This window comes from Lynx rufus, unplaced genomic scaffold (assembly GCF_022079265.1).
Source record: "Lynx rufus isolate CCGP_SWC_20201006 ecotype Redwood Valley unplaced genomic scaffold, mLynRuf1.p SCAF_6, whole genome shotgun sequence".
NCBI lineage: Eukaryota > Metazoa > Chordata > Mammalia > Carnivora > Felidae > Lynx > Lynx rufus.
Genome location: NW_025814878.1, coordinates 105,155,179 through 105,177,803, shown reverse-complemented (window position 1 = coordinate 105,177,803; position 22,625 = coordinate 105,155,179). Strand labels below are relative to the sequence as shown.

General features: G+C 53.6%; 2 protein-coding genes across 3 annotated transcripts; both read right to left on the bottom strand.

Moving 5' to 3' along the window:
• Window positions 1-3,660: 3,660 nt before the first annotated feature.
• On the bottom strand, window positions 3,661-18,087 carry CUL7 (cullin 7). The gene is made up of 26 exons (XM_047101423.1): window positions 17,904-18,087; window positions 16,512-17,099; window positions 15,823-15,974; window positions 15,182-15,682; window positions 14,516-14,654; window positions 14,220-14,422; window positions 13,699-13,927; window positions 12,777-13,014; window positions 12,588-12,693; window positions 11,382-11,609; window positions 10,997-11,087; window positions 10,727-10,898; window positions 10,438-10,543; window positions 10,048-10,143; window positions 9,684-9,859; window positions 9,222-9,355; window positions 8,741-8,923; window positions 8,417-8,523; window positions 8,145-8,327; window positions 6,498-6,658; window positions 6,127-6,343; window positions 5,738-6,020; window positions 4,840-4,985; window positions 4,566-4,692; window positions 4,283-4,488; window positions 3,661-4,038 (listed from the first exon to the last, which is right to left on the bottom strand). Exons 2-26 carry the CDS (start codon window positions 17,089-17,091, stop codon window positions 3,715-3,717), a joined length of 5,088 nt encoding a protein of 1,695 aa, XP_046957379.1. The 5' UTR covers window positions 17,092-17,099; window positions 17,904-18,087; the 3' UTR covers window positions 3,661-3,714.
• Window positions 18,088-18,448: 361 nt separating this feature from the next.
• MRPL2 (mitochondrial ribosomal protein L2) lies at window positions 18,449-22,558 on the bottom strand. 2 transcript variants are annotated; one of them, XM_047101430.1, is made up of 7 exons: window positions 22,421-22,558; window positions 20,987-21,155; window positions 20,023-20,164; window positions 19,795-19,910; window positions 19,608-19,718; window positions 19,232-19,305; window positions 18,449-18,878 (listed from the first exon to the last, which is right to left on the bottom strand). In XM_047101430.1, exons 1-7 carry the CDS (start codon window positions 22,520-22,522, stop codon window positions 18,666-18,668), a joined length of 927 nt encoding a protein of 308 aa, XP_046957386.1. In that variant the 5' UTR covers window positions 22,523-22,558; the 3' UTR covers window positions 18,449-18,665. The 2 variants fall into 2 exon arrangements, with proteins under 2 accessions (XP_046957386.1, XP_046957387.1); XM_047101431.1 differs by having other exon boundaries at window positions 18,772-18,878; window positions 19,161-19,305.
• Window positions 22,559-22,625: the final 67 nt, after the last annotated feature.

Below are 22,625 nucleotides of genomic sequence, written 5' to 3'. Positions count from 1 at the left end.
ACTCTATGCTGACAGTGCGGAGCCTACTTGGGATTCTTTCTCTCTCTCTCTCTCTCTCTCTCTCTCTCTCTCTCTCTCTCATGGTTCGTGGGATTGAGCCCCACTTTGGACTCTATGCTGACAGTGCAGAGCCTGCTTAGGATTCTCTCTCTCTCTCTCTCTCTCTCTCTCTCTCTCTTTCTCTCTCTCCCTCTCTCTCTCTCTCTCTCATGAGCGTGCACTGTCCCTATCTTGCTGTCTCTCAAAATAAATAAACATTTAAAAAAGAAAGAAACTTTATGGTTAAGCAACAGATTAGACACATCTAAAAGGAGAATGAACCGGAAGTAGATTTGAAGTTACAAAGATGGAACACAGGGATACAGAGAAATGGAAACTGAGGAAAGGATTAAAATACATAGGAAGAACAAAACATGGAAGATAGATTAAGAAGGTATAATACATGTAATCTGAAATCCAGAGAAGAGAATATTTTAAAGAGGCTGAGAATTTTCTAGAATTGAAATTTATAAGCAGTAAGATTCAGAAAGCCCTATTAATTCCAAGCAGGAAACAAATTGATGGCTGGCTCAGTCAGTAGAGCATGCAACTCTTGATCTTGCCCCACCTTGGGCATAGTTTTTTGTTTTTTTTGTTTTTTTTTTTTTTAATGTGATAAATCATGAAATTACTATGTTTTAAAGACTAACATCTAAAAAACAGTCATAAGGAAAAGGAAGAGAGGTAGAATTAGAAGCTAGGATATCTAATGCTTTATGCTTCTGGAATGGAGGAGTAGATGTAATTCTGATGACTGAACTATGAAATGAGCATAAAGTGTTTGTCCCCCAAGTGATTGTAAGCTGAGGGCTGAAGCTACCAGGATATTTTATCTTGCCCAGAGGGATCCAGTGCTCCAGGGTCTCTGATGCCACATAGATCAATCCTAAGAACAGATTCTGACAGATAAAAGAAAAAGACTATTGAACTATTGGGCTCAAAAAACACTAAGAAGGTAATAGAAAAGCTCAAAAAAAAAAAAAATCTGGTTGGCAGCTAAGTCTGAGCAGTTAAAAAAGCACTCTAAATGCTATCTTGGAACGAGAGTGTTGTGAAGATGCCCCTGTTGCCACCAGTGGTATTCCACTTTCCTTCTTGTTTTGCTCTAGATTCAGAAATTCCTGGCAGAGGCATTTGATTAGCTAAACCGTGGTTATATGGCTGCAAGGGGAATGCTGGGAAAGCAAGTATCTGGTCTTTTATATGGTGAGGGGTGGGCTTTGTCTTCAACTTCAATTTGTGTGAGGTTTCCAAGCATAAGAAGGGGGTTTAGGGGTGCCTGGGGGGCTCACTTGGTTAAGTGTCTGACTTTGTCTCAAGTTACAATCTCGTGGTTCATGAGTTCCAGCCCCGCAGCATTGGGCTCTCTGCTGTCCTTGCAGAGCCTGCTTCAGATTTTCTGTCTCCCCACTCTCTCTGTGCCCCTCCCCTGCTCACTCTCTCTCTCTCAAAAATAAATATTAAAAAAAAAAAAAAAAAAGAGGGGGGTTCAGATGAAGGGTAGTCAAGAACATACCTGCATGTCCATCACAAGGCTGTATTGGCCCCACCACGCCTTCAGCCTGCTACTCTTCCCCTTCATCAAGGGCCCACAGGAGACATTGGAGAGCTCTGAGCTTCAGCGATGGGTTAGTCGGTCTACTTGCTTTTTGATTTTTATTGGGAATATATTGAGTTGAGATATAATTGATATTACACACTTGACTTCCTCCACCCATTTAACTTGTACAATGTGATGGTTTTTAGATATTCGGAGTTGTGTAACCATCCCAATTTTGTAACATTTTTGACACCCCAAAAAGAAACCCCATATCCTCTAGCAGACACTCCCCCATTTCTTCCCAGTCTCCCCAGCTCTAGGCAGCCACTAAACCACTTTCTGGCTCTAGATTTGCCTGTTTTGGAGCATTTCACGTAAGTGGAATTAATATGTGATCCTTTATGTGCAAACCAGCTATCTGGGATAAAGAAATAGAGGCTATGAGAATGGTCTCACAAAAGGGTCAGGGTAGCAAACTTCTGTCCCAAGTCACGCAGGAAGTGTGTGCCTTGTAGGGATTGAAAGTCCTGAGGGCAGGGGAAGAGGCTTAGGTCTTTACTGGTCCTGGTAAGAGAAGGGCAGTCAGGACTGTTCACCCAAGTGACAAACTAGCAACCCCAGTGTGCCCTGGGGCCCAGTGCCTGTTGCCTGTCTTCTTTTTTTTTTAAAAATTTTTTTTTTCAACGTTTATTTATTTTTGGGACAGAGAGAGACAGAGCATGAATGGGGGAGGGGCAGAGAGAGAGGGAGACACAGAATCGGAAACAGGCTCCAGGCTCCGAGCCATCAGCCCAGAGCCTGACGCGGGGCTCGAACTCACGGACCGCGAGATCGTGACCTGGCTGAAGTCGGACGCTTAACCGACTGTGCCACCCAGGCGCCCCGCCTGTCTTCTGCTTCATAGAAGAACATGGACCAACCAGGTGGTTCTGCTCTGAGAACCACCAACAGCATCATGGGGCCACCATACTGCAAAGTAAAGCAATCATGGGCCTTCTGTGGCTACCCTGTTTGCCCTCTGTTTTGCTGTCTTGTCCTGGGCATCCTGACTCTCCTGAGCCCTGGCCTGTTTCCCTTACAGATTCTATTCCAAATCTCAGTCCTGGGCGGCACACAGTTCCCTGTCTGGCCTCTGTGCCCTCTCTTACCACCTGACTCTTCCTCACTCCCCCCCACCTCCTTTCTTCTGTAGCCTTCTCCCTTATCTCTTGGCTGCAATAACCTTGGACTCAGGATGCCTGGGTCACTCCTTCCTCACTCCCTTAATCACCCCTGCCAGGATGCAGAACTTCACCCCTGGCACTGGGTTCCCTGGCCTGACCTGCCCTCCTCGTGTGGGTGGGGCCAGGGGAGTCCATTCTAGCAGCACAGAGCAAACCTCCCTGACAGTGGCCTGTGGCCTGTTGCTGCTACTAGTGGGAGTCTGGCTTTGGCGACCGTATGGCTCTGCATGACCAGAAGCTTGTGGGAGCTGCAGTTCCTTCTAGTTCTGCTTCCAGCCCAGATCCTGAAGCTTAGAGACAGAATACACTCTCAGGCTCCTGGGTACCTACAGTAGCCACAAGCGTCCTTTATGTCACTTTCACCCTGTCAGCCTTACCTAGGGAAGATGCCCTGCATTATCCTAACTGCTGGGTGTGGGAGCCAAGAGAGGGCCTCATGAGCATGTCAAATGCTCCCATACCTGGTGCTCATCAGAACCCAGAGTGACTCTGGTCCAGTTCTACAAATGAAAGAATATGGAGCCGTGCTTAACAGTCTGCCCAAGTTACAAGCCATCCAGTGCATGGCAAGGGGAACTCGGGTCTCCAACCTGCCAGGTGAAAACACTTCTGGCCACATACTGAGAAGGGGTGGGGGGGGGGGTCTATCCCTGTTCACTTAATTCCCCTCCTGAGAGGGGCTGCTGAGTCACACCTGACTCCCTCCACCTTTCTCCCCAGGCTGCCATCCTCACCCTAATAGTGACTCCTGGCATGGGATGACAGTGTCAGAGCCAGAGGGCTGGCTCCTTTCCCCTTTTAGCCAGGAAAGTCCCTGCTGCCCCTGTCAGATCCTTAGCAGTCACCACGCCAGCCATGTAACCAAACTCCTGCATTTTATTTCTGTAGAAAGCCCTGATCCCATCTCCAGGACTACCGGAAGGTAGAGAAGCTCTGGGTGCCTGTGCAGGAGGCATAGGGCACGCCCCGGGAGCGAATCTGCAGGGTATGGAAGGTGAGGGGTGGGTTGGGGCCCGAGGAGCCTGGGTTCAGGGACTCGGTGTGAGGCTCCATCACAGTCACAGGGACTGCATAGGACAGCGTCTGGGGCCGGTCATCATGGCGCCTCACTGTGCCCTTGCTCAGGAGGTGCAGGATGCAGGAGAGAACATCGGTACTGTTGCAGGCAGATCCCCTACCGAGGCTGCTGACCAAACCCCTGGGAGGACATGGGCCCTTCTGCCAAGCGTCCAGGACCTGGGAAGGAGAGGGAAGGGCGAACAGCAGGTTGGAGAGACCCAGCTCACTCCACCTCTAGCTTCCACTCCAGGCACAAGCCTCAGCCAGCGAGCTCTAAGGACATCAGGCACGCCCCAACCCCACCCCTTACACACGTACAGGCTCTGTAGTGAACCAGAGGCTTCAAACGTGGACCCACCTCCCCCTGCTCCCACCCACCCCCACCCGAAAGTTCCTTCCCCCACTGCCCAGCCCCACCTACCCGGCAGACAAGCTGGTCAATATGCAGCCCCTCATCCCCATGGGCCTTGAGGATTCGGACAATGAGGCAATTCAAAAGGTTCCGCCTCTTCTCCAAGTTCCGGCCCTCTTCATCCTCTGCTTTCAGGTATGTCTGAGGTGGGATGAGCCACACATTGCCCCTCCTTGGCCTGGGCTCCTCGCTGCCATCTCGAATCTTGAGCACCCCTGAAATAAGCACTGGTCTTCAGTGGGGGGCCCACATGGAGGCTGAGAGCAGAGGCCCCTCTGCCCCAGGTACACACCTCCTGGGACATCCTTTTGCTCTTGAAGGTCCAGGGGGCCTCTTGAAGAGGTAAGAGGCCCAATCGCCTGATTGAGCATGTCTGGAGAGAGCCCGGAGAGTGCCAGCAGACTCTCCACAGAGACAGCCTTAAAGAAGAGGAGGGAAACATTCTAGTCTTCCCTAAGGGGTGGAGCAGAGAAGGTACAGGGAGGGAGGATAGGGAGTCGAGGTTTAGGGAGGAAGGGTGAGGGACAAGGTACAGAGAGCACAGATGCATAGAGGAGCAGGGCCACCTTCAGGTCATTGAGATACAGCAGCAGCCACATCTGCACGGTGGACACATGCAGGGTCTGGTCCCCAAACTGCAGCTCAGCCCGACCCAGCCATGTCCACTGCAGTCGCCTCTGAGGGCCCCGCTCCAGGGCAGGGTAACTCTGGCCTGAGAAGGATCAGGGAAAAAAGGAGTCAGGGCTGGTGAGGGGGTACTGTCGGTTGAGCTCTGCTCCTGCTAATGTCTGCAGAGCGTGTGTCTCAGTGTTTATGGATACCGTGGTTCCTGGTCTGAACTTCTAGAGCTTAGCCTTTCCTGTATCTGCCTCCTGGGTAAGCCTCAGGAATCCGGGAGCCCACTCTGTGCCTAGCCTTGTGCAGGGGGACTCTGATCAGTGACTTCCAGGAGTTCCCCATTTTTTTAAGGGAGACCAAAACCACAAAATGAGGAAGGACTGGGGCTCTCATCAAACTGGAATATCCACGAGAAATGAGTTCTCCCTGGTTAGTCTGGGAGCCCCCTGAGGGCAGTGTCTGAGTCTCTTCCCCCTCCTGTGTTGCTGCCCAGGCCAGGATCAGCCCCCAATGGGAAGCTTAGGTTATGGTGACTGACCAGGAGCCAGAGCCCTGCCACTGAGGGAGGTCCCTTCTGGTGACCTCAGGTGCGCTTGACTCCATCCTCCCCACCTCCCACTCTCTAAAGAGAGTCCTATGTCTGTTTTAAGCATGGAAAAGGCAACAGTCTGGGGATCTGGTGCTTGACAACCCCACCCCCTCACGCCAAACCTAAGCTCCTCACTTTCTTCACTGAGGCTCCTACCCCGGGGCCCAGCCCCACCCACAGGCCCTTTCCCTGAATCCCATCCTCTTCCAGCCATTCCCCCCCACCGGCCCCCGCCCGCCCTCTGCCCAGCTCCTCACTCTTGTTGTAGAAGTTGGAATATCGGTTCAAAGTGCCCCTGAGATAGGCCGGCAGGCAGGTTCTGGGGGTCAGCGTGTGGCAGATGGAGGCAGTGGGCCAGCAGCGTGGTGACAGGACCAGCACGGACACTTCTGGCATCGCCCCTTCATAGTAGAGATCCTCATCTTCCTCCTCGTCCTCCTCCTCTTCCCCTGCCGCATCTGTGGCCGCTGCTGCCCCCGCTCCTTCTGCCTCCTCTGCCTTCTCTCTCTTGTGCTCCCTGTCACTGGCCTCGTGGCCCCCCTGCAGAAGAGATGGGGTTCCCGACAGCCGGTGGGCCTCCTCTGGTCTACTCCTCTCCTCTCTTCCTCCTACCTCCCCACGTGCTAATCCCTTTACCGCCACCCACCTGTATCTTCTTCTCAGTGTCCTCCAGCTTCAGGAGCTCCTGATCCAGCCGCTGGAGCTGGTAGACGTGGAACTGGCGCTGCAGCTCCTCGGACATGCTCAGGCTCCGCAGCATCTGCTGGGGGAGGCGGTTGGGGAAGCAGGGACCGATCTGCTCCAGCACGGCCCCCTCCAGCCAGCTCGAGCCCACGCCCAGGAGACGGTCTGCCATGTAGTGCCTGCGGTGTCACACACAGGCCAGGCCGAGCCTCAGTGTGGGCACTCGGCCTGGCCCAGCTGCCTGCGCCAGGACTCCAGACTGCCCCAACCCCAGACTCCCAGGTGCTCGCCCGGCACCTGCCCCTGTCATCCGCTCCCCAGGTCCACACTCACTGGTAGTAATGCTCGAAGGTGGTGGCTATCTCCAGGCCAGAGAAAATTAGGACTGTCTCCAGGCATCGCTGCAGCTGCACTAGCATCTCCATCCCCCGGGCTCCGCCAATCCGACTGCCCTGGATCCGCTGGTCAATGTGCCGGGCAAACTGCTCACTCACCTGGGCAATGGGGAGGGCACAGGAAAACCCTGAACGCGTGACTGGAGGAGGTGAGTGGGAGCAGAGAGGAAGGTCTGAGGAAGTAGATATGAACAGCTAAGCTGCCTCGTAAGTTGGTCAACACTTTTGCTAAACTTAAAAAAAAAAATTTTTTTTTAATGTTTTATTTATTTTTGAGAGAGAGAGAGACAGAGCATGAGCAGGGGAGGGGCAGAGAGAGAGGGAGACACAGAATCCGAAGCAGGCTCCAGGCTCTGAGCTGTCAGCACAGATCTCAACGTGGGGCTCGAACTCATGAACTGCAAGATCATGACCTGAGCTGAAGTCGGACGCTTAATCGACCGAGCCACCCAGACACCCCACTTACCAAACTTTTATAAAGTGGTTAACAGTTATGCAAATTAATTAGGAAGTGTTTTTGCACACCGAACATGTCTAAAAATTAAACTAATGACAATAATTTAATGGGAGTTAATAATTTATGTGGACAAAGATGGTCACACTGCAGTGTTCCTGATACAACAGAATGACCAGGAGCAACTCAAGGAGCCACTGCTTCAGCTCCCCATGCGCTACTGTCGGCTTGCCAGGGCGCTTAGCCTTAGTGTGTCATCTGCTTAAGTGTGCGCCTTCCCGAGAAGACAATAAACTTTGAGGACAGGGAACTTGCTCTTATCACAGTGCCTGACACATTTTAAGCACTTACTAAATATTTAAGGAATGCTGGAGTAAATTATAGTACATCCATTAGATGGAATTTATACAAAAATAAAAAAATCATGATCTCATGGTTCATAAGTTCGAGTCCCGTGTCGGGCTCTGTGCTGGCAGCCTGGAGCCTGCTTTCAGATTCTGTCTCTGTCTCTGTCTCTCTGCCCCTCCCCCGCTCACACTCTGTCTCTCTCTCAAAAATGAATAAATGTTAAAAAAAATTTTTTTAAATAAAAAATAAGGACAAATAGCAACTCTGAAATAAGGCTTTTAAGGTAACGGTCAAAAAACAACAGGCTAAAGCATTTTAGCTACTCGTGAGTAAACTGTTAAATCATGCATGCAGACTGAAGAAAGTACATCAAGATATATTAGCACAGCATGCTACACAGGTCGCTACGTGTTTCTTTCACTTTTTATTTAAAATTTTTAAATGTTTATTTTTGAGAGAGAGCAAGCAAGCAGGTGTGAGTGGGGGAGGGGCAGAGAGAAAGGGAGACACGGAATCTAAAGCAGGCTCCAGGCTCTGAGCTTTCAGCACAGAGCTGGACGCAGGGCTCGAACTCACGAACCCAAAGATCATGACCTGAGCCGAAGTTGGACGCTCAACCGACTGAGCCACCCAGGCGCCCCTCTCTGAATCTTTAAAACATGGTTATATACCCATACATGTTCCTTGCTGAATGGGAACGGAAGGGTGGTCGTTTTGAGAAGGTGGGGAAGGGGGGGGTTTGCAGGGAGAGGTCCAGGGCAGAGGCGAGGGCGGGAGGCTTACGTGGGCAGCTTTGAGAAATGAGAGCTTCAGCAAGGCACCAGCACAGCCGTTCTGCAGTGCCAGCAGGAAGGCTGCCCGTGGCCCAAACAGTTCCGAGCTCGACTTCTGCAGATTATGGAAGTGTTCACAGTAACGCGGCACAAAGTCACCATCCCGCCAGCGTGAGGTCAGAAAGTTGTTCACCTGGAGGAGAGCGGCTGCAGCGTGAAGGGACAGCCCAGCATGCCACCAGACAGTTGCATCCTCCCTCCCCAGCACCCGCCCCTGCCCACCTGCTCCTCCACCACAGCCCGCCAGCAGCGGGTCAGGTTTCTCACGATGCTGCTGGGAAGCCCCCGGGTAGCCAGGGAGCTCCAGTCATGGCTTCTGTTTCTGCCTTCTGTGGAGACAGGGGAGGGGGCAGAGGCAAGGTGGGAGCAGCCCCTCAGCTCAGCGTGAGCCCCGGGGCTGTTCCTGACCTCCTGCCACCCCAGAACGATGCTCCTGAGCGGGGGTGAAACAAACAGGTGAACAGGCTTAGTGGGTAGGGAGGGAAAGCGGGAGGAGGGACAGAAGGCCATCCTAACCGAGCTCCCACCTGAATCTCAGGTACTCACTGGGCCGGGGAGCGGCCACCGCTGGAGGGGGCGCCTCACAGGGCTCCACGTGCACCAGCAGGTGGGTGAGGCGGCGCACCCGTGAGGAGAAAGCAGCTGCGCGGCTCTGGGGATTGTGGGCAGCCTCCCGACACTCCAAGTACTGGTCCAGCAGCCAGCCCAGGGGGCTGATTCCATCCTCATCTGGAGATTGGGAAAAACAAGCTGTGGTGGGCCATGTCTCCAGGGCAGGGGAAGAGGACGAAAGCACCAAGAAAGGGATTGGACAGAACATATGGGGTTGGCGCAGGTAGCAAGGCCCACCTGTCCTTATGGTGTCAGCTGACACCTGGGAGATGTAGGAAAGGAGGTGGTTAGGAGAAGGGGGGCACTGGGCTACCAAACAAACATAGGTACCAAAAGGGCCAAGGGCATAATATAGGTGGCTCTGGGGCAGAACAAGAAGGGGCCGGTTAGTGGGGCCAGGGGTCGCAATGGTTACCAGGGGAGGTGATGTTCTGCACCAGGGGGCTGACCAGGGCCTCCCAGCAGGTCTTGCCCAGCGCTTGGGCGGCCTCATCGTCAGGGAGGAAGCGATCAGCAAAATTCTGCTCCTGACGCAGAGCCCCATTGAGCCTGGGGGTGAGGATGGGGGAGGCAGGTGTCAGAGGCTCAAGATGTAAGTTATCCTAGCATCTTCCCAGCCTAATGGCGGGGTAGCCCCTACCAACCAGACCAAATCCCCACCCGGTACTTTGAAGCTGTCCCATGTTAACAGACACATCCCACTCCCAACCCACCAAAGAAATCTATTCTTTCTCTCCTTCCCCAAACTGTAGAGCACGCCAGCCCCTTTCCCAAACATGTTAGCTCTCCATCTATACCCTCCACAGAAGGGCCAGGGCCACCCATAATAGTCTTACCTGCCACACACACACAGCCACACACACATGCTCGCACACACCTAGAACTCAGGTGCAGGAGGCTCCTACGGTCCTCTGCTATGTCCTGGCTCCAAGCCTGTGCCCGAACCATGTAGAAGAGGCGTGTGTGACGACACAGCTGCTCCCGAAACACTGGCCAGAATGTGGGCTTAGGGCCTAGGACCTCCAACCCCCGAATGCGTGTGTCGATGCCGCCCTGCAATGTGCACATGCCTATTTTCACCTGCTCTGATCCTCCTCAGAGCGGGCTGGGGTCAGCCACACCTTTGGGCCTTATTCCTGGAGCTGCCCAGGGCCTAGCCTGGAGCTCTGGCTCACGATCTGCAACAGTTACACAACCCAGAGCTCTGTGTCCCCGGACCACACCCCATACTCCTGCCAAACCTGCTGGCAGCGCTTTATGCGGATCTGGATGATGGGCCAGAAGTGGGTCAGGTTCTCCAGGAGGATCACCCGGCTGGCCGAGGGCATCACGTTCACCTGGTCGGGGGCAGAGAGTGCTGTCACCTCCATGTGTGTGGATGGGAATGCTGAGGGCACTCAAGTCTGCTCCTGTTCTGTCCTTCCCTTAGCCCGGGGGGGCGGGGTAAGGGGTCCTGACAAAGGGGTCCCGATGCCATCCTCACTGCTCAGGGCCTGATGCCATCACATAGGCACAGGGAGAAAGGACTCTACATTCTAGGGGGCGCAAGACAGGGAAGAATTTAGGAGTTTAGAAGTCTGGGTAGGAGGGCGGACCCTGTGAAGGTGGTCTCATGGTATAGGGGTCCCTACCGAGTTGAGCTCTGTGTTAAGAGAGTTGGTGCTGTCGCCCCCAAACACCACCACCCTGGCCGGCATATAGCTCGAGTCTTCACTAGCCACCAGGAGAGTCAGCTGCCTGGGAGCAGGGAAAAGGAAACAATCAGAACTGGAACCAGTAGGGTCCTTGTAGACGGAGGCAAGAGGACTCTTTGGTCATGTTTGTGTTGGGCGGGGGGAGCAGTGCTTCCCCCAAACAAACAAAGGGAAGTCACAAAAAAAGCATATGTGTGTCGCTGAGCACATACATGGGGCCTGTTACCTGACGAGGATGCCCTGGTGCATGTGCAAGGTGATGTAGTGGGAGCCGGCGCTGCCATTGGACTCCCAGTAGGTCTTGGGGTTTCGATCCGTCAGCTTGCTGGCCCGGTGCGGGTTGGAAGACACCTCCACCTTCTCCCAGCACTTGTCCTCCTTCATTTCCACGCTGGAGCCTGGGGGCAAGTGGGAAGGGGTGGCCGTCACAGCCTGGTAGGTGTGGAGGGAAAACAGAGGCGGAGGGGTGTGGAGTAACGTGGGGACAGGCACAGACCCTGGCACAGATATCTGAGGAACACGTCAAAGAAGGGGATGTTGATGGGTCGGTGGGTTCGTCTGTGGTCTTCGATCTGGCCCAACACCATCTGCAGCCGGAACATCGGAGAGAAGGGGCGCGGGGAGGAGGGAGGGCACACATGGAGGACACATGGGAACACATATGAAGGAAAGACCCAGCAGCAATGGGACTTCCTCCAGAACCCTGGCAGAAGCAGAGTGGGAGATGCGGAAGGTGGTGCAGAGAACAAATGCCCACAGGCTCATCAGACTCTCCTGTCTTTCCCAAATTCAGGAACACGGCCCCTTCCTCCGGTCCCACTCAGGTTTCATATTCTTACCCAGCTGCGAACCCACAGCCTCCCCCTGCCCTCTTTCCTGACCTGGATGCAGCCTCCCAGGATGTTGGTGGTGAGTTTCCGGTAGAGGTGGGCATGCTTCTCACACTTGAACACCATGTCCCGCAGCTCCTGAGCCAGATCCAGTTTTCCCAGGTGCTTTTCCAGTGCCTTGGAGATGGCGTCTCGGGCTCCCAGCTGATTCAGCACCACGGCGTAGTCCCTGCTCACAGAGGCCAGGCGGTGCAGGAAGAAGATGAGTTCCTGGAGCACCTGACATGGGGACAGGGTGGGTGCATAAAGGGCACAAGGCACAGGCCACAGGGCATCTTCAGTAGTATTTACTCTACACCCGCTGGGTGCCGGGGCAACTGCAGTGAAAAGACAGAGTGAGGAAGTAAACAGGCAGGAAGCGGGGAGACACGAGGGCTGAGTGGAGTTAGAGAACCTAAGGCAAACAGATAAGGAAAAGCTAAGAGATGCTCTGCCATCCTGGGGTTCTCAACCACTGATTTTGTTGGCAATGGGTGCAGAGAGCTTCCCAGGTTGTTCCCTTTTAGGCTGTGTCCCAAGAACCAGTTGTGGGGCTGCATTTTGAGATGCTCAGGCCCTAAGCACAGGCAGGGAGGGGGCGCAGAGGGACACTCAATGAGTCTACCTCTGAAATGAAAACCTGGGTAACAGCCCAAAGGTGTGCACTGCAGACACCCACTGCCAAGCCTTGCAAGCCCAGGACCTCCCTGTGGCAGGAGACTCTGAGATGTGATGTCCTCTCTACCTCCTTCATCCACCTTATCCCCACAGGCCCAGCCAAACAGGAGGTACCAAGGCTTTTACTGTAATACAGGCATAACCTTTTGTGTAAGAAAGGAGATGGCATGTAAGATCACACACTTGGGTTTGCTTATATTTGCATTTGCATAAGGATACACCAGAAGGACACATAAATTAATACAAATGGTAACCAATAAGGTACATGCGGAGAAGCACTGGGAAAATTGGGTGGAAGTGAGAAGAGGTAGAAGTGGGAATTCTCAGTGTATACCTTGTTGTACTGTTTTGATTTGTGACCTGTATGAATGTATTACCTATTTGAAAAAATAAAATTCAGTTTTAAAAACAAATTCCAAACCAAGAGCGCAAAGGCTCCATTGTGCCCTCCCAAGCCTCGCCCAGGGAGGGGGTCTGCCTCATCAGAGGCTGCCCTACGCCCTCTCCCTCTAGCGTCTCCCCGGAGCAGGGCAGGGGTACCTCTCGGTCAGTGTCTGGTGACCGCAGGCAGGCCATGCAGGCATCCATGGCCTCGTGCCAGGGGAGCAGCAGCGCCTCGGGGAAGTCCACCAGCTGCATCAGGATCCTGGGGAGCGGGCGGCAGCAGCAGAGAGATGTGTAGCCAGCCTCAAAGACCCCTTTGCCAAATGCCCCTCCCCACCCCCTCACCTCAGAACGGTCAGGTGCAGGGCCTTGTTGGCCGCTGGGGTGTCGAGGCCCCGCATCAGGGTGAGGAAGGGCTGGGGCTGCCTCTGTAGCTGCAGCAGGAGCGGCTTGATCTCCATCTCCCGAGGCCCCTCTGAGCTGAGGGCTCGCTCCAGGTCCAGGAAGATTCTGCCAGGCAGACCGCAGCCCTCCATCAGTCGCCTCAGAGGAGTGTCGGGACACTGAGTTGGGGGTTCTTTTCCTACGGGAAGATGGAAGTTACAAAGGTTGGCCATTGTCGGTGATGTTAGGATGAGAAAAGGACAGACAGATTCATAATTCCTAGTGCCTCCTAAAAACGTTGTTTTTTTGGCCCCCCCTAAAAGTTAGGTTTGGGGATCTTAGGGCATCTCTGAACGCATTTATAAGGCAATTTTGTGACAAATGTTATGTTTTATATTCTTAAAATAGCAAAGGAGCTTCCTGTCTGCAAACAGCAGAGCATTTCCCTGTATCTAAAAGCATGCAATAATTTGGCTTTCTCTACAATAGAAAAAGTCCAATGTGGGGACTTTTTTTGGGGGGGGGGGAGAGAGAGGACAGGGGAGGGGCAGAGAGAGAATCTTAAGTAGGCTCCGCACTGGGTGTGGGGCTCGATCTCATGACTCTTGGATCATGACCTGAGTGGAAATCAAGGGTTGAACAACGAACCAACTGAGCCACCCACAGGCGCCCCCAAACGTGGGGGCTTTTTAAGGCTCAAATCTCTTGTATTTTCTGACTTTCCATCCTCCCTCACTCATTGGAGGGAGCGACTCTAAGCTTCAGATTCTTCCTAAAGTGCCACCTGTTCCAGACAGGCACAAAAACCGCACAGACGCCTCTCCTGGGCTAGCACTCTCCTAGAGCCAGTCTGCAGAGTTGCAGGGTCTTTTTGGCATCGCACCTTCCACTCTGGATGCATCTGCTGATTCCTGAGGCTGGGCCTGGGCTTCTGGCAGGGTTGGGTAAGCTGGCTGCCCTGCCAGGGCCTCAGGCCCATATTTCCTGTAGACACGGCAGTTGAGCAGGTCTCTGAGAGCGCTGTCATCGAGTCGCTGTGGCAGAGCCAGCAGTAGGTGCTGGGCCAACTCCATGGGCACAGCCAGCTCAGCCAGGATCTCGTCATCCAGAATCTGTCATCGGGGAGAAGCTCTCACTGTAGGTAGCCCTGCTGGCACAGAGGCTCCAGGGGCAGTTGGTAGGGGTGGGGATCTCTACACACATCCTCTCCTTGAGGAACCTCTCATGGCTGGCAGCTGCCTTTTCTCACACAGCTTGCCAATGCCTCTGAACATTCTAGATCTCTTCCCTGCAGCTCCTTACAACTGTGGACCTCCACTCCCCATCCTCAGCCTTCAAATGCTCTGTCACAGTCCAGCCCTTGCAGTGAGCCCTCCAACTTCTGGGTGTCCGGACTGGCTCTACCTCGCCATCCAGGTTCTCCTGAAGGATCTGGAGAACCTCCTGATGGTCAGGTCCATCCAGCTTCTTGATGAAGAAGAGGAGCTCCCACCATTCTGCCTGGGTCAAGTGTTCACTTTCTTCAGCATCCTCATCCTCAGGCAGCACGTAGGGCACCGCATAGAGCTCTGTCATGGGCTTCCACCGCCAGGAGGGCAAGGCTGTGGCTACAGGTCACAGGGCACGGGGATGTCACTGCCCACCCAGCCAGACCACTGTTCCTTTGCTCAGCGCTGACCCTGTTTTCTCCCAGGGCTCACCTACACCCAGGGCTCCACTGACCACAGCCCCATGGTTCTCATCAGCCTCAACCACATCTTCAATGTCTTCCTCAAAGCCCAGAATTTCCAGCATGTGCCAGTGTACCCAGTAGGTGCGGCCTGTCGACTCCCACAACACCTGGAGGATATGGGAAAAAAGAGAAGGGGAAGAGAAGGCTCACTCAATGACTGGCTGTGGCCCAATGATGAGGACATACAGCCCTCAGGCTGACCACCTGACCAGGTCTGGAACAACCTCCAAATAACACAACGCTGGCATATGGAGAACATGAACACACACACAAAGGATGCCTTCTCCTCTGGGGATGGGCTCTGCTTCTCCTCCCACCCTATCCTTTGATGGCTCATGCTCCCCGCACTTCCTCCTGGCCTCACCTACTCTCTCCCTGACCCTGACCTTTAGGAAAGTCTTGCTATATCAATATGTTTCTTCCTGGGAGTGAGTCTTCCTGACCTGATAGCTCCCTCAACTCCAACTTTCTCAGCTCTCCAATGGCTCTCTTCTCAACTGTTGATCCCCTTTAACCATTCCAGTCCCCATGGGGGCTTTCTCAGTGGGTGGCCTGCCAGAGCCCCCTGCACAGAACCCCAGTTATACTTCCCCAGCTAAATCCCCAACAGTGTCCCACATGCACCCTCACTCACCTGCACGGGGGGCACGCCGTTGTTGCTCTGCCGGAACTCACCCTCGTCCCCAGCGCTGACCTCCTCGTAGTCATCCAGCATGCGAACTCGCATCCCAGCCTGCAGCGTCTCTCGCACGTACAAGGCATAAGTATTGCCACTTGCAAACTCAGAGCGAGGGCGGAACCTCCTTGACCTCCTAATGGAGGGCCGGACCCGGGCGGGTGGCAGCCCTGGGCCGGCCTCTGCCAGCTGGGGCTGGAAGATGGAGCACGAAGACCGTGCTGAGGGCCCCTGTTTGCTTGAGGCCCAGTCCCAGCGCATGGCCTGCACAAGCTCTGAGATGAGGGTGCCCATGGCCATGCTGAACTCCAGCTCCAGTCGACCCCTCTCCCCACTCAACTCCTCGGGAGCAGAGTTGTTCTGGGCTCCTGGTTCTGCAGCACTGTCATTCAGCTGGTCCAGAAGAGAAGTGACATGCAAATAGCGCTTCACCAGGGAGAAGAGAAGCCTTCCTGGGACCTGTAGGATGCAACCTTTGGCCTATGTCCACCTTGTCCCAGCTCTAGCTCCCCTTTCCACACCACCCTTCAAGGGTGGGTGCAAAGGTCTGGTCCCTAGATCTTGTCCACAGCCCCCCCCACCACCTCCCCACAGAATACCTGTGGTAGCTGGATACCCTCAAAAGACATGGGGTGTTCAGAGAGTGTGGCCTGTGCAAACAGAGCTAGCAGAGCACAGCGGCTGTCAAAATCTAGGTGTTTCTCAATGGCTTCTTGCTGGCTCAGCGACAGAAGAATCTGGGTCCGGGTCCCTGAAACCCACACCCCAGTCAGTAACTGCCCCCTAACATTGCCCTTCCCAGGCATCCCTCCTAGATCCTCTACTGTCTTAGTCTGATCCCTTGTTGCCACACACAGGATCGATAGATCTCTCTACCTACTTACCTACCTACCTACCTATATCTGCAATATCTATATCTGTAATTGTCTAATAACTCTTTCTTGGCATAGAGATCCAATTAATAGGAGGTTCTTGAAGACTCAGTCCTCTTTCTTTTATTATTTTTTAGAGTAATCTCTACACCTAACATGGGGCTTGAACTCATGACCCCGAGATCAAGAGTACCGTGCTCCACTGACTGACCCAGCCAGGCATCCCCCCAGCTAGGCATCCTTCCTCTTCCTGCAGAGATGCCCCCACCACCTTCCTACCCCCTTTTCTCCCAACTCAAAGAGAAAGGCAACAGAATCATTCAGGCACTGATGAGGCAGAGGCTCTTGCCACAGTGTCCTGTAAGGCCCTGAGCTGACCTACCTTCCCCTTCCTTTCTCCCCACAATGCTTCTCACCAGCATCATGAGAGGCCAGGGCTTGTATCATCCGGCCCGCGCTCCAGCGAATCTGGTAATCAGGACTACTCAACATGTGCATGAGCAAGTCCAGGACCCTTGGGTCTTTGAATACACCAGTGAGGGGCTCGATGCTGGCGTAGGCGCTGAGTACGTGGACAGTGTGAAGCAAAGGAGCAGGAGGGATGGTGCCCACACACTCCTCCAGCTGCCGGAGGGCCCTCTGAATCAAAGACTTCACATCGGTTTCCATTTCCCCCAGCACAGATTTGTCCAGGGCCCCAGCTTCCCCTGCAATCTCCTGAGAAGGTCCGATGACCTGGCCATCCTCACCCAGCATCTTGTGGCAGTTGGCATAGATCTCATCGTTGGACATCCACAGCAGAATGTGTTCGGCCTTGCAGTCCACTTGGCTAGAGCCCCCTTCCCCATCATCCCCACGCCTGAGGATGAGCCAGCGGATCTGGTACTCAGGATGCCCATCATGGCCCACCCGCTGGCGGATCAGCTCATCTGGATAGGCATGCAAGCCCGGCCCCAGGGGCACTCTGAATTCCCTGTAGCGGAGTTCCCCCACCATCCTGGCACCTGAGACACAGAAGGAAAAGAGAACAGTCAAGCTAAAATGAGAGGGGGAGTTCCAAAAACCAAGGACATCCAGGAGTTGGGGAAGCAAGTGTGGCAACAGCTGTCAGGTTGGCTGGGGTAAAGAAGGGCCCAGGAGTTGCCTGCTGCAGGCTGGGTGGGGCCAGGCCTAAGCAGGGGAACACTAGGGTGTTTGTTCTAAGAACACAAAATTTGGTTGAAAGGAGGGTCGAAGGCCCTGCAGCCTGGAGTGGGTTGGTTTGGAGCAGTGGGGACAGTGGGGGCAGGGGAGCCTTGCCATAATTAATCCCAAAGCACTGCCATAGGCAGCAGCCCTGAGAAGGGGATCCATGAAGCCCCGAGGGGTGTGTGTTGGGGAGTGGGGGTGGGGAGTGAGATCCCGAGTGTGTCTGGGAAGGGATGCTAGCTCCAATGGTTGAAGCGCAGGAGTGTGTCACAGAGGCAAGAGATTTGGTGGGGGAGAATTGGTGGGATAGGGGGGCAAGGCGCGAGGGGCTGGGAGGAAAGCCTGGTGGGCTGCAGGCGCGCAGGACTGGAGACACTGGAGCAGCAAGGCCGGTGGGGGCGACAGGAGACCCGGTGGGTTGAACGGCGGGAGGCTAGGTGGACCCTAGAAGCCGGGGGCGCGCGGCAAGGTGCGGGGAAGGGGGCTAGGCCAGATAAACGAGAATCCCAAGGCACTGTGGAACTGGGGTGGGGGACGCGAAATCGGGTGCGCGCGCGCGCGGCTCGGTGGGCGAGAGTGCGGAGGAAAATCCAGGGTAGGGGCGGGGGGGCTCTGGCCACCTCAGAAGGCGATGGGGATCCGGCGCGAGGCCTCTCCTTCGCTGAGCTAGGGACGGCGGCGCAGACGATGGCGGCGATGCTGGCGGAGGTTTGGGCCCCGCCTGGGCCCCCGAGGGGGGTCGAGGCGGAGAGGCGGGAGGGGGCGTGCCTCCGAAGGACAAGCGGGCAGGCAGGGGGCGTGGCGTGCAGGGACAGAGCACCTCGGCGGCCACTGTCACCGCCCAGCGCGCAGGTCAGCGGCAGCCTGGGTAGGGCGGGGCAGGGCGGAGACGGGGCCCAGCCTGCGGCGCCGCCCGCCCAGCTCTGGGGGCTCCGCCGCCTGCCCGCCTGCCCGGAGTCGTGGCTCATTTCCGCCAGACCCAGCGGAAAGCTAGGGGCCCTGGGAGAGCTCCGGGGCGGAGTCGTCAGTGCCACCTCGGCGACGCGCGGCACCTCCTCCGTGCCGCCCTTTCCTCTTCCTTTTCATTCCCCTTCCTTCCACCGGAAGTGCTCTCCCCGACTCCCGAAGTCAGAACAGGAGACCTTGGAGGTCATTTATTCTCCCCTCTACCATTACATAGAAAAAAACTGGCACAGGGTGGGGGTTGGGGGGGGCGCGGCTGGAAATGAGCAGCTCCAGTCTTTGCCCCATATCGTCCTTTCTCCTCTCCCGTCCTTGTTTGCTCTGGTGTTTTTTTCCGGGTCTAGTATGTGCAATCCTCCCTCCCCCCAAAAACAGTAACTGCTAAAAATGAGGGGTGATTTTATTAGAATCCAGGGATCTCAGCTTTGGGCAGCAGCCGAGGGCAGCTTCACGTAACTCTTCATAGGGGGCAGTGGCCGAATCTTGCGGCCAGCCCAGCCCCCCTTGCGGTGCCATAGCCCGCTGGAAGGCCTCTTGCCTAGCCAGCGGTTCCGCCCAGCCTTGCCGATGACCCTTTTGTTATGATCAACGTTGGATACCCGGCCTACTGTTGCCATGCACGTTTCCAGAACCTGACAGAGAAAACAGATGGAGGAGAATGCATCATGGGGAAAGAGCCTGACATTGTTGACTGCATGACTCTGAGGCTTCTTACACTCACTGAGAGAAGGGAGAGGACAGGAGAAAACCACAGCATAATTGAACCAGACGGCAGGTCCTATGGTAGTTGAAAACAAGAGGCATTGTTCCCTGTCTATTACAGTGTCAAACTGACAGGACATGCCTAGTCACATGGCAGAAAAGGACACACCTAGCTCATGGTAGTTCCCAACACAAAACACCTGGGAACTAACCTGGACAAGAAGGGTACATTCCAAAACTTCCTCCTTTGCTGGTCCTCCCACCTGTACCCACACACACACACCTGCATCTGTCTCTTGGAAGGCAGCTGGATGATGGCCGTCCCATTCACCTTCCGTAGCAGCACACCACATGTCCCTGGGTAAGGGAGAAGGAGCTTTGCCACCCTCCAAAAAGGAAAAGGTAGGAGCAGATTTACAGGGGGACATACCCCATACCCTGCCCTTGCTTTGCCCTTTAGGAGCAGATACAATGAAGCAGGATGCATGCAATGTTTTAAGTCAAGACACATGCACCTCTCCATTCTCATTTTCCTTGTTTTTCCTTCTTTTTCTCTGCCAGTGGACCACATAAGAGTCCAAGGGTTCAGAGAATTGTGACCTCAGGTACTCTTTGGCCTTCCAAATTGTAAGACCCCCAAGCAGCTCATTTCCTCATACCTGCAGCTCGGATATACTGGGCCCCCCGGCCTGGCTCACTCTCCACGTTGTTGATGAGAGTCCCCACAGGCAAGGCCCCAAGAGGATGTGCATCCCCTTCCCGAGCAGCAACTAAAAGACAGAATTTCATCAGCACCAGACCCCTTGCATCCTTTGAGCCCATACACGTCTGGTGGCCATCTCTTACCTGCCATTCGGCCTATGTGATCAGAGTTCAGGATTATATCTCCAGCCTGCATGTTTTCTGTGGCAATGATCCAGCGTTTCCGGCTGCCCCCAGCAACCAGAGCTATGTCTGCTGATCTGTTCAGGGTGAGGGACATATGAGCAGATCATCTAGGCAGCCCTATATCTTCTGAAAAGCCACAGAACAGTCATTCAGTTACACTATTATCATCTCACATCCCAAACTTGCCTACAGGGATCATAGCGGACCACGATGACCTTCTCCTCAAAGGGTCCTGGCTTTGCTTCCAGCTCAGGCCGGAACCGCAGAAAATCAATCATGCGATAACGTTGCTTGTGGCCCCCGCCAATACCATGCACTTGGATTCGGCCTGTGGTCAGGAAAGTGCAGAGACATGACCCAGGTCAGATGATCAGTTCCTAGCAGTGGGAACAGGCCCATTCTGGGCAGAGAGCAATGCTTCCCAACATTATGAGATGAGCAGAAAATGACAAAAAATTTGCATAGCAAATGGTAAACGGGGGTGGGGAAACACCTACATGGAACTTGATAAGAACATAATTATAAGATATTGAAATTACATAAAACTTCCAGACAAAATCTCTACAGATTATTGAATGCTAAAAGTTTATTGAGTGGTGTAAATAGTGCTCAGCTATTGTAAATTTTTTTCATTTTTTTTAATTTTTAAAAATAAAATATGTATTTATTTTTGAGGTGGGGGGGGCGATAAGAGTGGGGGAGGGGCAGAGAGAGCCGGAGACACAGAATCCGAAGCAGGCTCCAGGCTCTGTGCTGTCAGCACAGGGCCCAATGCAGGGCTCGAACTCACAAGCCATGAGATCATGACCTGAGCCAAAGTTGGACACTTAACTGACTGAACCACCCAGGCACCCCATAAATTTTTGAAAGGCATGAAGAAAAATATAATTAACTTCATGTATATGTCTGGTTTTCTTTAATTACCTAGATAGTCTTTAGGAGCACAGACTATCTTCATGTTGCTTTGTGTTATACTCTTTGTTTCTTACACACCTACTACATGCAAAAGGAGTCCAATAAATTTTTGAATAAATAGGCCTAGGATCCTAACATGTTTTTCAATAAATTCCTCTGCTTTTCAATAAATAGACCTGGGATCCTAACATGTTTTTCCCCTTTAATGCTTAAATCCTTTCTCCCTTGGTCTCACCTGTGTGGTTTCGGCCCCCAGACTTCCTCATCTTCACTGGTGTGATGGTGTACTTGGTACGACTCTTCCAGGACACAAAATTGGCACTAAGGGCCACAGATGTAAGCACTGGGCGGCAGAGGAGCAACAATGAGGAAGAGGGCAGCTGGAGGAGGGTACTGCTTGTCACCTAGAGATAAACAAATCTCTTTACCTTGAAAGGTAACTGAAGAAGCATCGGAGAACCAAGGGTAAAGGAATAGACCAAGTAGCCTACTTCCTGCTAAGAATGTCCCAGACCAGCTGTCCAAAAGCTCCACCCTTCACCCTTGCACAAATACCAGGGTGGAATGTTTATACAGGTGTATGTGTATTGATTATCTCTCCTCATTTGAGGTACTTCTTCAATGGAATATTCTCCCCCTTGGTGCATCTCCTTCCAAATTTGGCTCAAACCTCTCCTTCTGTGGGAAACTCTTCCTTCCCTAAACAACTCCCTTCTCCAAAGCTGGTAACTTTCCCATATCCATGTGCCACCATCAGCACCAATGCCTTTTGCCCCTCTGAATTTATGTTTCTGGGAGTATTTCAGACGTGGGTGGAGGGGAAGGGTCATTTCTGTCTTGTTCCCTGCTGTATCCCCAGCATTTCACAGAGTAGGTTGGTTTGGTTTTGATTTTTAGTATGCATCTGCCAAACTCTACCATCACCCAGAAAGGTCCAGAGGAACAAGACTTACAACTTCTCTTTTCTGTGACTCACTAACTGCCCACCAGGAACTTTGAGGATACCTTTACCTTAGCCTCCTAATATTGCTATCTTGCCCTGCATTCTCTGATCTCAGGAATAACTCGTCTTTAATGGTTTAAGAGACAAGGCTTTGAAGCCAGACTGTGTAGCTCCAACAGTTGATGTATGACCTTGGACTGCTGATCAATTTTCTCATACGTAAAATGGTAATGATAATTACCTTATACAGTGGTTGCAAGGAGTTATTTTTGAGAGAGAGGGAGAGTGCGCACAAGCAGGGGAGGGGCAGACAGGCAGAGAGGATCCCAAGCGGGCTCCACGCTGTCAGCAGCGAGCCCCATGAGATCACGACCCAAGCCGAATTCGGATGCTTAACAGACTGAGCTACTCAGGCGCCCTAGGAGTTCATTTATTTAAAACATCTATTACTTATGCTTGGCGTATGACTGACACTCAACGTCAGTTATTGAAATCTGTACAGTTATCTGTAAGATACTTTCACCTCCAATATCTCGTCTGAGGAATCCTGTGACCCTGTGGAACAGCCACAATTAGAGAAGAGAAAGCTGAGGCTGAGAGTGACTTATCCAACGTCCCAGGCCGGCGTGACTCCTGACCAGACTCGCATTCTCCGTCTCCCATCCCAGGGTGCCCACTCCAGCGGCCCGAATAGGAACAGCCTCATTCCGAGATAGGGTGGATTACCTGGGCGGCCGGGAGCAGGCTCGAGCTGAGGGTGGCGACGGCCGGGGTCGTCAGGCTCAGTGAGCCCATAGCGCGAGTCAGCACCCTCAGGGCCATGACCATAGCCAAGCTCCGCGGGGTTCAGCACACCACCGTTTCTTTTAGCCAGGCCGCCTGGCGCCTTTAGATGACGCTAACAAATCCCTGTGCCGTCGCTCTCATGACG